General features: G+C 41.1%; 3 protein-coding genes across 3 annotated transcripts; all 3 read right to left on the bottom strand.

Moving 5' to 3' along the window:
• Positions 1-7,364: 7,364 nt before the first annotated feature.
• On the bottom strand, positions 7,365-7,916 carry LOC137972906 (uncharacterized). Its single transcript, XM_068819594.1, has one exon. The coding sequence runs from the start codon at positions 7,914-7,916 to the stop codon at positions 7,365-7,367; it is 552 nt and encodes a 183-aa protein (XP_068675695.1).
• Positions 7,917-8,120: 204 nt separating this feature from the next.
• Positions 8,121-9,710, bottom strand: LOC137972905 (uncharacterized). The gene has a single exon (XM_068819593.1). The coding sequence runs from the start codon at positions 9,708-9,710 to the stop codon at positions 8,121-8,123; it is 1,590 nt and encodes a 529-aa protein (XP_068675694.1).
• A 144-nt stretch (positions 9,711-9,854) lies between these two features.
• On the bottom strand, positions 9,855-13,324 carry LOC137972904 (uncharacterized). The gene is made up of 3 exons (XM_068819592.1): positions 11,821-13,324; positions 10,675-11,706; positions 9,855-10,555 (listed from the first exon to the last, which is right to left on the bottom strand). Exons 1-3 carry the CDS (start codon positions 13,322-13,324, stop codon positions 9,855-9,857), a joined length of 3,237 nt encoding a protein of 1,078 aa, XP_068675693.1.
• Positions 13,325-14,837: the final 1,513 nt, after the last annotated feature.

The raw sequence follows: 14,837 nt of genomic DNA, 5'->3' as shown, positions 1-14,837 counted from the left end.
GTAAACAAACGCTGGTAACCCTCACGGTTTACCATTAATTTTTTTCTTTTCTCGCATTCCTTATTCGTATTTCTCAGTTGAAAATCAGTTTGTAGAAGACGTTACTTATGATTGAAAGGAATTTTCAAGAACAGCTTCAATGTCATCGTGAAATTCAGCCTTTTCACAACGGTTAACCATAACATGTAATAAAATAAGATTGTCAACAGACCAACTCCTATTTTGACAACGGTAAACCGTTGTGACCTTTACCGCACGTGAGTCGACTAAGGCTAAACATGCACAGTACATAGACACTGATTCCCTTATGACAAACAGTGCTAGGGCATAAATCCTACATTTGTAGCTGCCACAAACGACTTTTACATGAAATTCTGTAGTGCATCTGTTGCCAAAGGATAATTTTGTAACCCTTTGCTATTTAAGAATCTTCTCACGGGTGCGAACTGACACATTACTTTCTCAGATGTTTGCCTCATGAGTCGCTTGGCGGTATCTTCCTCAGTTTGAATAGAGTCCTTTTATGGAGTCTCTCTTCTCTAGATGACAACTTTCTTGGCCTTCCTCTTCTTTCGTGGATGACATTTGCGTGAGTTCGCGAATGCGTTGAACGACTGTTAAATTATTTTAACACTTGCGTTACTGCAGATCAGTCGACTTTTGCGGTAATTTCTCGTAGAGAATACCTTTTTCCATCTCCAAGAATCTGATGCATGAGTGCTCGTTCTTCCGCCGATGTTTTCCTATTGTACACCATACTTGGTTTTTTCACTGAAATGTGTGACTGATCACACTTAACCTTCATGTCTGAGTAAAAAAAAATCTCTCCTATGCGTGACTATTGTGTCCAGGTTGTATTCATGTCATTTTTAAAGACCGAAAATAACATTTGCTATTTATTTCGGCCAAAATTTAGAAATGTCATATTTTTCCTATCTTGCGTCAAACAAAAGTTACAGCAAGATTTTTCCAGCTATCACAGTCTTTCTTACCCTGCGAGCAGAGGCCCTTCGATCTTCCTAGATAAGTCGGGAAGAGGAAGGAACCTCTGCCAGCCGCCTCGACTTTCTTTGATTTGCCGCTCATCCAAAGAAATGGATGAGTCAGTCCAGTTTCAACTTGCCAAACCTGTTTTTTTTATTTGTGCGCATGATCAATCGCCACCCGTCATCGATATTTTTTAAATTTACAACAGCGTGACAATTTTTAAACTGTCTAAATTCCCATGAGAATTTTTCCGTATGTCGGTTACAGAAGCTAGTTTACCAGAATTGAGAAACCTATTAATTTTTTCAGTAAAAATTAAAATGGCAATTTAAAAACTTGAACTATCTTGAGGAAATGATTCCTTGGTTGTCGTGTGTTTGCCAGAGTTGTTCGAAAATATCCGTTACTGTTTGTTTTGGTTTTGTGGTTTTGCGGTTACTAGTCAGGCGTGACTGACTCCCGAATACGTTACGTTTGAATTTTTAACGCATGCTCAACACGAAATGTCGAGGCGGCTGGCAGAGGTTCCTTCCTCTTCCCGACTTATCTAGGAAGATCGAAGGGCCTCTGCTCGCAGGGTAAGTCTTTCTGGGCTATTCACGGAAACTACCGGTATTTAACAATAAATGACACGGTCTGATATTAACCAGATGGCTTTTTGCAACTCACACAATCTTCGACAAAAACCTTGAAACACTTTGGACATTTTCGCACCGTACTCGTCCCCCTCCCCTTTCCAATGTTGTTGCAGCCAGTCAAACAGTAAAATGTCATCTCAACACTGTGCAGGGGAAGGGGGTGTTTCAAGGATTTCTGGCGAGGATAATCTTCGACAAAAACCTTGAAACACTTTGGTGTTGCAGCCAGTCAAACAGTAAAATGTCATCTCAACACTGTGCAGGGGAAGGGGGTGTTTCAAGGATTTCTGGCGAGGATTGTAGGTTAAATATGCACTCTACCTTGTTAGGATTGAAAACACCAATACCTTCCCTCAAGCTCTGTCTTACGCATCTCAAAACATCTTCTTAATGTTTCATATTATATCATTTTATCAGCTTCTGCATTCATACACTGATCGATTTAGTATCAACATTACAACAAAGTTAGGGAACGAAGAACTGTACTGTGTACTTACCGGTGATCGAGCTCGGACCTTCCAGATCTATAGTCCTGTGTCTTCACCACTACATTACGACGACGAACATGCAAAACCCAACACAGTTCTTTTCATAAATCACTTTTGTATAAAAAGTCAATTGATATCTATGTATAAAAACCAACACTAATTCTAACCTGACCCTAATTTTTCTCTAGGCTTAATTTAGGCTTCAAAAAAGTTTCTTCAATCTATCTGAGTGCGTAAAACTGGGGAAAATGAGGATCACTAATTTAACCTAGGTTAAAACGGATTCAACCTGAGAACGGATTTTACCGGCAACATATATGCGGCATTTTATGATCTTGAACTTGAACTTGAACATTTAAAGGACTCGACAAATAAAAAGTGTAGTGCATATGTATCAAATTATTGGCACATATCGTTTGAAGAAAAGAGCCAAGTTTCTCGAAACCTATACATAGTCAAAACATTTCGATTTCCGCTATTTGACAAACGTGTAACAGGTATAGATTATTTTCGGTCTTTCAGTTAACGGGACGTACAACAGCATTGAAGTATTTTAGGTAGATTATAAAGAACCTGCAAGGAAAAAGGTAAGCAAAAGTCAATGATTTTGTGTGCGCTTCTACAAGACATTTAGTAGACGAACTCGGGAAACAACTCAGAAATGTGTGCATAGGGTTGAAACATAGGCTGTTTCCTCAACAATGTCTTCTCATAGATAGCGTCCAATTGTGGATCAATATTCAGACTCATCAACTCAAGCCTTTGTGCTCGATGTCAATGTGCCACTTAGAGACCGCTTCTATTGGTTCTCTCTGTGTTACTTCATTTTCAGCTGCTTTATCAAACGATCATGATAAAATACATTTTAGCACGGAATGATACTAATACGAAGTGCACTCGTTCATCACTTTAAAGCGAGATTGCGTCTATACGAATAATCACGATGTTTTCGTGCAATTTGGGACAAACAAAACTTGTAAGGTTTTTAAAAACCAACTAAACTGCACGAGCCCAGAGGTCTTAAATTTATCAGTGTTTAATTTTTTCAAATTGTACGAAAAGAAAATTGTGGCTACTTATTGATAATATACAGGAAGAAAATTAAAAGAAAAGTTATGATAATTGTGCAGAGGACTCACATTTGATTGGCTATCTGTGATTATTGGCCAATCGGAATGCTTGGTTTGTTACCTTCGATTTTTTTCGCCGAATTACCTCTTTCCTCTTTTTTTGTATTGGGTTAGCTAAAAACCGCATTTCTCTTAGCCAATCACAAACTATCCTAATGTTCTAATCGTCGTTTTCTTTCTTCACGTCTAGATGGCCAATGATTCTCATCACCAAAACAGAACAGTTACTCCAAATTTCGAGCGTTTTTCTTCATCCGCGTGCATTGCCTGGCTAACAGTACTTAACATCGAAGCTGTTGCTATAGTGACCATGAATGCCCTTACAATCATTATTTTTCTGAAAGAGCGAATCCTTCGCAAGCATAGCATGTACCTGGTGATCAGCCTGGCGGTTGCAGACATGTTTGTTACATACGGCTTGATCGATGAGAGTTTGTCATTGGGCAACTATTGTAACGTTTGGAAGATTAACATGTTGTGGAGCTTTGAGATGAGCATATTTTCTTCACGTTTGACGTATTTCTTTCCACTAGCCTCTGTAGCAAACCTTGCTGCTATTTCTTTGGAGCGGGTGCACGCAACGTTTCGTCCATTCAAGCATCGCCTCATCAAAAAGAAGATATTTGTAGCAGCTGTTGCGGGTGTTTGGTTTACAGCTGCCCTGTCTACAGCTCTCGTTTTTTCACCTCTTTTCCTGGTCCGCTCGGATACCACCTTTTTTTTTCAAGCGAAAGCATCATACTTCGCGTTTCTATTTTCTTGCCTTTTGATTATCGTTGTTCCTTACACGTCCATCGCTACTAAAGTTCACTGTGGAACGCGTCCTCAGCATCATGGTGCAGTCAGAGGAGAAAGAAAACTGACCAAGACATTGTTCATTGTAACAATTGTATCGTTAATACTAGTGATGCCATTTACAATTTTCTTGTTTCTTTTTTTTGTTACTTTAGGTGAGAGATTTGGAACAATAATGTATCACACAAGGCTCTATTATTCCTTTTGCATCTATTTTTACGCAAACTCTCTTATAAATCCATTGTTATATGCATTAAAAATGCCTCAGTTCAAAAGAGCTCTGTTTTTATTATTGCGTTGTAGATCTCGCTCGGAGCCAGTTTAGGTTTTTCCTCCATATGACTTGAAAGTCGGGAGTTTTCACTCAATTTACTGATGAATATGTGCTTACCAAGGTTTCGTCCGACTTCTCTCTTTGTTTTTAATCGGAAACACTTTATTCAAGTTAATGTAAAGGACGATCTGTGGAAATGCATGCATGCTAAGATTGATCCATTCAAATTTATGTTTTGTGGCTCGTTAGTCACGTTTGCGATAGAATATTAACTTTCTAAGCTTACACTGAATTTCGAGATAAATAAAGTTGATGTACATATGTATTTGTTTCACAGTGGCACATGGTTTGGAGAGCTGCATGACGCGAACAAAAACATTCGCGCGAGAAATGGACCAGTATAGCTGAGAGCGCGTTCGACGTCAAACTTTAGAACCCTTGCACGACTTAGAGAAACAAATAGCCATGAGGGCAAGTGGCTGGAAGCTAAGAGTTTGAGGTTGAATACTCACTCAGATGGATTAAAGAAACTCTTTTGGAGCCTACCTTAAGCATAGAGAAAAAAATAGGGTCAGGTTAGGATTAGTTTTGGTTGTTATACATAGATATTATTTGACCAATCATAGAAAAGTAATTAAATGAAAGGAATTGTGTTGAGTTGAGCATGTTCGTTGTTGTAGTGTAGTGGTGAAAACGTGACTAAAGATCTGGAAGGTGGGAGTTCGAATACCGGTAAGTGCATAGTACAGTTCTTTGTTCCCTTAGTATGTTGTAATGTTGAGACTGAATTAATAAGTGTATGAATAGAGAAACCGATAAGATGGTACCAAAGATTAAGAAGATGTGTTGAGATGCGTAAGACAGAGCTTGAGGAGGGATGGTGTATGTGCACAGTGGGGTTGCGTAATGCAAAACCAGGAAATCACCTTAAGCAAACCACGACGGCTATAGCAACAACAACGTCACAAAGAATGAATAGTATTGGTTAAAAAAGAAAAATAACTATTTCTTTATCCGAAATGTAAGAGTTAATCTCAGTTGTTTGAGTACGAAAAACCACTGATTAACGATTCCTCGAAAGCCGCAATAATTAAGTTTATCAAGTAATATTTTATGGTCGAAGGTATCAAAAGCTTTCTTAAGCCTTCATCACCCCACAGGAAAAAAGCCTTCTCTACATATTGATACGGATGGTTTCTCAGTACCATTTCAAGTATAGCATGTTCAGTTGAGTGTGCTTGACGAAAACGGTATTGGGATGACGATAAGAGCTGGTGCTTTTATATGAAAACCTTCATTCTGTTGTACATAATTTTCTCAAAAATTCTATTGAAGTTTGACAATAATGAAATTGGTCTATAATATTGCAGGCATCAGTTTCGTCATCAGCTTTGTAGATTGGTAAAATTTTGGACATTTTCAGTTTAGAAGGGTATGCACCTACAATAGACTGGCAGACGAAGTAACAGTATCTGGTGATTTGGAATTACTAAGATAGTCCATATTAGAATGCTCAGCTTGAGGCATTTTAGTTGCTAAATGAGAAACGCTTATTTATAATGTTGGGTATACGCGATGGGTCATTGACGATGCTATTATTGATTTCTGGATCCTTAAGTTTATTGATTAGCTTATAAGACGTCTTCTCTTCCGACCATTCAGTAGCGCATTTAAAGCTTGCCACGTTTTCCGCATATCATTCAAGTTGTTCTTGAAAAGTTCATGATAATAAATTTTCTTACTTAAGCGAATCAGAGTACAAATTTTGTTTCTGTAATATTTATATTTCTCAAAATCACCGGATTGATATAATCTATTTTTGTTTGGATTGAAATTCGTAATCCCTTGGTTATCCATGGCTTGGAAAATTGTTTGATCTTGCGCTTTCAGAAAGTTATAATTGGAGCATGTTAATGTCCAATTTTATTAAATGTTTTATAAAGCGATGAGAAGATCTCATCTATGTTTATACCTGGTCTCTCTATGATTAAATTTCAATCATTTGTGGCAAATTCATCATTAAAGGTCATTAAAGGTCAGAACAAAAATGTGAGAAATCACGCTTCTTGATTTGCCTTTGTTTGATTCTATCTATCGTTGATGCCAGGATACAAAACTGCGAAAAGTGGTCGCTAACATCAGTAATAAGGTTGCCACTTACAACATCCTGATCCCGGGATTATTAACAAAATATTGTCAGAGAGACTGGCTGAAGTTTTGTAAACACTTGTTGGATAATCAATCGTCGGAATGAGATAACAACTTTGTAAGACCAATAGTAATTTATGGCTATAATGACAAGTTTCTATTCTTTGCAGACATAAATCTAAATCGCTTAGCAGACATAAATTCTTAACTGCCGCAGAACATTTCTCTACTGCCTCCTCAATATATTCAAGAAAATTTTCGGGTGAATTGTGTTGTCGATATACGATTCTAAAAATCTCATTTTTTTTTTTAGGGAAGGCCATTTCGATCCGTAATGCATGGAAAGATTCATTCGAAGTTGCTTCTAGGGTTATGTAATCAAGCGTTTCGTCAATAAAAACGTCAGCACCTCCACACGCTAGGGAAAAGCAGCAATCTTTCGGTTTAGAGAACAACGCGAACAAGCACCAATGGCCAATTCTTTCAAGTTTCTATCTTTAGTTAAAAACTATTCTTCGGTCCATACCCAAGCATCCAGTTGCAAGATTATATTTCGCCCGTAATGTACAAAGTGAACAAGATTTGTATGAGAAGGTAACGCTATAGGGCGTTTCGCTGGATTCATAGGCTCAAATCTCGAAGTTTCACATCGATTTATTATCAAACACGCACTATTCACTGTACATGCAACAACTCGAACGAGAACGAACAACAACACATGATTCGCAAGACGTGTTACTCACGTGACCCGATGTCACGGGTAACACCATACTGTCCGTAAAATTCCCCCCTGTTGACCAGATCATTACTTGGCTACCTAATTCTATCTGGTCAACACAACCATCACATGATAATCATTGAGAAAACTGAACACAACAATTATTCCTTGAGAAAGCACAGTTCATTAATTCAGATCCTCCAACCAGGTCTTCCTTCTTCGGTCGGCTTCAACTGCAGCCACTCGTCTTGGACGGCTTTGTCTCGCTACTGGTTTCTCAACTTCAGTAGTAACTGGATCAGGATTCTGACTTGAGCAATCTTCGGACGCTTGTCGCACAGGAACATCACACTGGATCTCTAAAGGGTAAAGTCGCTGAACTGGACGCTTAAGTTTCACAGATTTCCCTCCCTTGCTTCGAACTTCGACAACAGCTCCTCTGATACAGCTATCTGCTCCAGCGATGAGATCTAAAATCTTTCCAACTCGCCATTTTCCTCTGGGCTGACTTTCTTCATGCACAATGACTACCTCTCCAATGGATATGGCCGTGCTGGCGTCGATTTGACTTTGGTGACGATGGGCATTTCGCAGCTCGATCAAGTACTCATTTCTCCATCTTTTCCAGAAGTGGTTCAGGATATTACTCAGGTGCTGCATTCTTCTACTTAGATCTTGTGGCTGGACATCAATGTCATAATCTGGAGAGTCACTTGTGTTGCTATATGGAAGGCTCATTAGGCGTCAGCCACATAAGAGGTGTGACGGGGTGAGGGGTTCTTCGGGATCTTCGCTTGACACATACGAGAGGGGTCGGCAGTTCAGAATAGATTCCACTTCAACAACTACTGTCTGCAATTCTTCGTAGGTGAGGATTGCACCACCAATTGTCTTCTTAAGGCACCTCTTCACAGATCTTACTAGCCTTTCAAAAATGCCGCCTCACCAAGGAGCCTTTTCGAGGTTGAAACACCACTTCATTCGTGCCTTGGCAAAGTACTGTTTCACTTCTGTGTCGTTCATCAGTCGTTTTATTTCTCGTGCTGCTGACTTAAAAGTTTTCCCATTGTCAGACACCATTAACAGTGGAGTACCACGGCGGGCGGAGAATCGTCTGAGGCTTCTCAAGAATGCAGAGATGTTGAGGCTTGGTACAAGATCCAAATGAATAGCCCTGGTAACGCAGCACGTGTAAACACAGATCCATACTTTCTGCTGGGAACCAGTATGATTTTTTACATAGAGAGGGCCCGCAAAATCAACACCAGTGTAGGCAAATGTTGGACACTCCTTTACCCTGAACTCCGGGAGGGGTGGGGATGGTGGAGCCTGATATGGCCTTCCTTCGAGTTTCCGGCAAATTACACACTTGTACAGTAGCTTCTTTACAAACTGCCTGCCCTGTACAATCCAAAATCTTGCTCTTAGTTCTGTAAGGGTCAGCTTCACACCACCATGCATGACTCGTTTATGGCTCTCCTGGACTATCAGGGATGTGATGTGATGGCCTTTATCCAACAAAATAGGGTGCTTGATTGAAGGTGGTAAGTCTGCCTTGGAAAGACGACCATTATATCTCATGATCCCTTGGCTATCAGTAAAGATGCCAAACTGCTTTCTCCAAATTTCGAACTTGGGGTTCTTGCTTAAGGACTTCTGAACTTCCTTGATCCAGATAGTTTCGGCGTCTACCATGATGTCTTGAGCAGCAGACTCACTTGGCGAAGGGATGTCCTTCTTAAGCGATGACTTCATGGTCCTTACAAACTTGAGAACCAAGGCGGTAACTCTTAGCAGTCTCTGCAGATCACTAATGTCTTCCGCTCTCATGATCTGCGCTATACCACAAGGTTCAGTTGCTGCAAGAGATAAGGATGAGGTTTGGCACTTCACTTTCTCCTCAGCTCTCACTTCCACGAAACATTCTTCAGGGATGTGTGTACTGTTGAACACACTCTTGGTGTCTTCTGTAAAGCATGTTAACCACTTGGGACCTTCCTTCCAAAGGGGACACCTTGAGAGCTCCACGAGACTCAATCCTCTCGAGGGGATATCGGCTGGGTTATCCTTTCCGTTACAGTGCTGCCATCTGCTTACTGGAACAAGGTTCCTGATCTCATTTACTCGGTTTCGGACGAATTGCTTCCACTCTCTTTCCTCGCCCTTAATCCAAAACAATGTTACGCTCGAGTCAGTCCAACAGGTCATGTTTATAATTGTTACATCCAGCTCTAAGGCTTCCTTGACATGTGTGATAATTCTCGCTAGTACCAAGGCGGCAAGAATCTCTAGTCTTGGAATAGTTAATTCCTTCACAGGGGCAACTCTGGACTTGGAGGCAACCAACTTCACATAACTTCCAACGGTCGTCGTCACCTGCAGATAGATGACTGCAGCATAGGCTTTACTGGATGCATCGCCAAACCCATGAAGACTACAACTGACGACCTTGTCTTGAACTCCTTGGAAATAGCGTCGTGGTAACGAGAGTGCTGTTACACTTTCTAACCCATTTAGCAGCTTGTGCCACATCTGCAACGCATTGCCATTCAGGGGGTCATCCCAACCAACTTTCGTTTTGCAAAGTTCCTGGAAGAACAACTTGAACTTTATGATGATTGGTGAAAGGAATCCAAAGGGATCATAGAACTTCGCAGCAACACTAACAACATTTCTCTAGGTGGCTTGCAAGTCTCTTGCATAGCTCGCTATTTCGGTTAAATCAAACATGAATACATCCTTCAAGGAGTTCCAGAGTATTCCAAGCACCTTTTGTTCCGAGCCGCTGATCTCTTCTACTCCACCAAGCATGCTCTTAGCATAAGTCTTGTCCTCTTCTGACACAACATTCCCTTCCAGAAGAGCTTGGGATGACTGTAAATGTCCAGATTCAACACTAGACGTATCGGCATTAGACTTTCTGGTTTCGTTAGACTGGATTCTGTTTGTTAGTTCAGGGGAATTTGACACAAACTTCCTTAGGTTGAATCCTCCCTCAGCAAGCCTCAACTTAGACTTCAGATATAGTTCATAAGCAGCGTCGACCTCAGAGGCTCCAGAACTTATAATTAGGTCATCGACATAAATCGAGCGAAGAAATTTCTCCACAAACTCAGGATCGGCTTCCTTGTACTGTTCAATGTGATGCTTGATTGTGGCATTTAGCAGAAAAGGACTAGATGATACCCCAAATACAACCCGAGTGAACCTCAGAATCACAGTTTCTGGCGAGGACTTGTCTATGTCATCCACCCATAGGAATCTTAACACGTCTCTGTCTTTCTCTGTAATTCCCACCATCAGAAACATCTTTTCCACATCACCCGTCAAGGCCACTTGATTAACGCGGAATCTTAAAAGTACATCAAATATGTTCTCTGCAAGGGGTGGACCAGTGTACACGCAATCATTCAAGGCTACACCATCAGATTTCGCGGAAGCATCGTACACAACTCTAAGCTTGGCTGTTGACTGTGCGGTATATAGTGAACCCTACCAACTCCTCCTTCCCTAGGCTTCTCCACAACTTCAACTATGCCTCTTTGTAGCTGTTCCTTTATTACAGAATCATATTCCTTCAGGATTTCAGGCTCTTGGCGGAGACGTTTAAGAAGGTTCTCTAGGCGCTTCCTGCTTAGCTCATAGTTGTCTGGAAGACTGGGATGTGGTGTTTTCCAGGGCAGATGGACTTCATATCTGTTGTTCTTAAAGGATATTTGCTCTTGGAATGTTTCATACAATGTCCTTGGTTTAATGCCAAGTGATTCTAGTTCCCAGAATGTCTTTAAATTTCCATCGAGGGTCTCGTTAGTAACATCAACAGGGTTTACTGCACTCTTAAGAACATGTGTTGTGACGAGGTTACTTTGGTGCCTGTCAACTTGTATTCCTTCTGGAATTGGACCTGACAACACCCATCCAAGTTTGGTTTCAATAGCAGTGGGGCCATGCTCCCCCCTTACCACCCTGCCAGACACTAGACGCCAATACTGATCTGATCCAACCAGAATATCAACCTCAACATTGTCTTCACCAGTACCATAATCCGCAAGTTCGAGTCCCTTTAAATGAGCATATGTGTGGGTAGCTTCTGCAATAGATTGGCTCTGCAGAGGATCGCAAATGATGGGAACAACAAAGGCAAATAGTTCTACACCTTCCCCTTGACCAGTGGCAACACAGAGTCGAACAACATCCACACACTGGCTGTTCTCCTTTGTTGAGCCAAATGTCTTAATGGATATCCTTTGACTGCTTTCAGCTGATAAATTCAGGTGCTCTCTTAGCCTTGCACTCACATAGGTTCGTTGACTTCCACTATCCAGGATGAGTCGGGCTTTCACTCTGACTGCTGAGTTTCCTGGCTTGTAGCTTAGTGCATTGGCTGTTTGAAGAAGGACTGGAGTAGAGACACTGACGTATAAGGCTGTGAGGTTCTGTCTTGAATTTCTCGAAAGGTTCTGGATCTGTTCCTGTGTGGGTGCGGCTCTTGAATTTACGCCAGAGTTGGGGCCACCTTCATTACTGCCTGAGGGACAATAGTTCCCCGATTGCTTCTGAGGATGTTCTTGCTTGGGTGTTGTTCTTTAAATATTGGTACCATTGTTACCATTGGATGGACAAATGCTGATATGGTGTTTACCCTTACACTTGAAACATTCATGCTTTGAAGGACAGTTTTTGCTGAGATGATCCTTTCTGAGGAAAACAAAACATCTTCCTTGTTTCATGAGAATATTCTTGCGGGCAGCAGGATTGGTTACCATTTTGCAGGAGTTAGAGGGATGGTTCTGCTTACAATACGTACAAGTGGGTCCTGAGTGTTTCGTAAATAAGGCAGATGTAGTTGTACGCATCTGGAAATTTGGAAATGCCTGACTTTCAGCTGATAACTGAGACTCATCATGAAGGACTGCACGCTCTCTGGCTTCCAACTCTTTCTCTAATACACGCATAATAATGTCGAGGTGCCACTCTTGATCCTTTATTTCTCTACTAATAATCAATCGCAGCTCCTGAGGCAGCTTGTTCATAATAATCGATGATAGTAAACTTCCATAGGAGCCTGAAGGAAGCCCTAGAGACTTAAGGCTTCTTACATGAGACTCTAAAGTGTCATACAGTTCCCTCAGCTTTCTTGGGTCTTCATTAATCACTGCGCTGACATTAACAAGAATATCCAGGTGGCGATTTATAATCTGTTGTTTGTTTCCAAACCTCTTCTTAAGGATTGCAATTGCTTCTTCGTAATTGGATGCGGTGAGAGACAGACCAGAAATGGCATCAAGAACTGGTTTCATGAGAAGTGAGTTCAAATAATTGAACTTGTCAAAAGGAGACAATTTAGGATTCTTGTGGATAGAGGATTCAAAGGCATCCCAAAAGATGGGCCATGTACTAACTTCCCCATCAAACCTTTTCAAGTCCAGTTTAGGTAATTTAACTCGAGGGCCTGTTTCTTGTATGGATGAACTGGCAGCAGGATTACTATTAGGAAGTTGGGGAGAATAATTTGAGGGTTCAAAATTTCCAGGAACAACTTCTGTAGATATGTTAAGCCTTACTGGCGATTCAACAGAGTCAGTTGAGGGTTTAACATCACTAGGATCAGCAGATACAGAAAGGCTTACCGGTGTCTTGTGTTTTGGCGCGTCCACGTTCTTCGCTGGGGGTCTCGAAGCTTCCAGAAAATCTTCAATCTTTGTAATTTTGAGTTGAATCAATTCATTTACAAGATCTGCTTCCCGGATTTCGTCTTCAATTTCCTCCTCTTCCACATTTGACAGGATTTCTTCGTCTAAAACCTTCAGGGTTCCCAATTTGGCGCGCAGAGATTCCCTTTCCTGGCGAAGCTTCGACACATGCAGTGTTGGCTCTTGTTTGTACTCGGTCAAATTAACATCGACGGTCGCGGCATCCAATTGCTCGTTAACTTCATAGGCGATGCGTTTAACGGTGGTTCTGTGTCCTTCGCGCGTAACCCTTTTCCTTGAAAGTTTCCCTTTGGGTGGCATCACTTGATAGGTACTCGAGTCGAAGAATGAAGAAATATCCAGAGCACGTGCGTGTGAACAAGAATTGACCGGTTCAAGAATTATAAACACAAGGAGTATCACCACAGGAATAATCCGGTTCGAAGTGACCATGTATGAGAAGGTAACGCTATAGGGCGTTTCGCTGGATTCATAGGCTCAAATCTTGAAGTTTCACATCGATTTATTATCAAACACGCACTATTCACTGTACATGCAACAACTCGAACGAGAACGAACAAAAACACATGATTCGCAAGACGTGTTACTCACGTGACCCGATGTCACGGGTAACACCATACTGTCCGTAACAAAGATTAAATAATCGCGAAATTGACTTATGATAGCACTAAAGGCTGGTTTTCACTAGCGACTGAGCCGGAGTCGGAGTCGTAATCAAAAACGCAGAGCGATACCATCTAGTGAAAATCAAGGCGGAGTCCTAAGCAGAATACCGATTCCACTTCTGACTCTATCGCTTACGATCCAGTGAGAACTGCATTGTCGGAGTCGGAAGCAGAAGCTGAAAAATGAAACGATCACAATCTTCGATTCCAAGCATTGTGATTGGATGGTTCTTCCGCTTCTGCTTCCGACACCTACAATGTAGTTTTCACTGGATCATAAGCGACGGAGTAATAAGCGGACTCGGAAGAAAATGGGAACGTTCTGATTCTTCCGTCGAGCTTATGACTCAACCTTACAACTCCTACTCTAACTCCGTCGCTGGTGAAAACCAGCCTTAAGTCATATTCTTTATGTGACGTTTTCATTGAGGTTGTCGTTGCCCTTGCTTAATGAAACTCCCAGGGGTTGCGTCCAATACTGCTTGGAGAAGAAGTGGTTTGCACTGAGCGAAACGATTTACTATTGTTTCGGAGCTGCCACAGGCGTTTTTTGCTAATTCAGTTGGATTCGAAAGAGGGGTAACTATAACCTACAACCAAGCACTGACATGTTCAATATTCGCGATAAACAAAACCAAAGAATACATACTATGGCGATTTTATTGATTTATTGATTTTATTGTTTTTCATAGTGGGATAATTAATTAATTTTCAGGCCACGTCAACCTAACCGTCAGCGACGTTGAAAATTGGGGCAAGAGACTGAGAAAACACTTACAAGGAGACCCCCTATTTTTGAAAAACGCCCACCTTATGTTGACATGCGCTGATTGACGCCTTATCAACAAATTAGCCAATAACAAATAACCTTGTTTACACATGTTGACTTCCGTCAAAACAAACCGAGGCACCAAGGTGACACTGAGCGATCATTGCAGAATTTGTCAGTGTGATTTTGTAACGGCAGCTTTTCAGCCAGGTAAGAATGGTTATGTTTCTTCCGAGAATTTTTTTAAACCATCGAAAATAACAGCCAATTTTCAGAACGTGTAACGTGTTTAGGAACATAACTCGTACAGAGTTCGATGGATAATAAGGTTGCTAAATGCTAAACTCCACCAAAGCAAACCATAAAACCATTCAAGACGTTTTAGTTGCGATTTTTAACTAGCGGCGATTTCAGTGCGACTTGCTGGCTATTCTTGGTGCAATCTCCTGCAAATTACAGGAAACCTCCTCGCTAGTTTGATAATCTACAGTGCGTTTTTGGTCAAATCATC

Source organism: Montipora foliosa, chromosome 10 (genome assembly GCF_036669935.1).
Source record: "Montipora foliosa isolate CH-2021 chromosome 10, ASM3666993v2, whole genome shotgun sequence".
NCBI lineage: Eukaryota > Metazoa > Cnidaria > Anthozoa > Scleractinia > Acroporidae > Montipora > Montipora foliosa.
Note: the sequence above shows the minus strand (reverse complement) of the source record. Positions and strands in the feature narration are given on the sequence as shown.

Coding starts and splice junctions, on each gene's coding strand:
- LOC137972906 (XM_068819594.1), bottom strand. CDS start 7,916: ATGAGCCTTCCATATAGCAACACAAGTGACTCTCCAGATTATGACATT.
- LOC137972905 (XM_068819593.1), bottom strand. CDS start 9,710: ATGTGGCACAAGCTGCTAAATGGGTTAGAAAGTGTAACAGCACTCTCG.
- LOC137972904 (XM_068819592.1), bottom strand. CDS start 13,324: ATGGTCACTTCGAACCGGATTATTCCTGTGGTGATACTCCTTGTGTTT. Junction 11,707..11,820: donor TGAATGTTTCAAGTGTAAGG/GTAAACACCATA, acceptor ATTGTCCCTCAG/GCAGTAATGAAGGTGGCCCC. Junction 10,556..10,674: donor GCCTAGGGAAGGAGGAGTTG/GTAGGGTTCACT, acceptor CACCCCTTGCAG/AGAACATATTTGATGTACTT.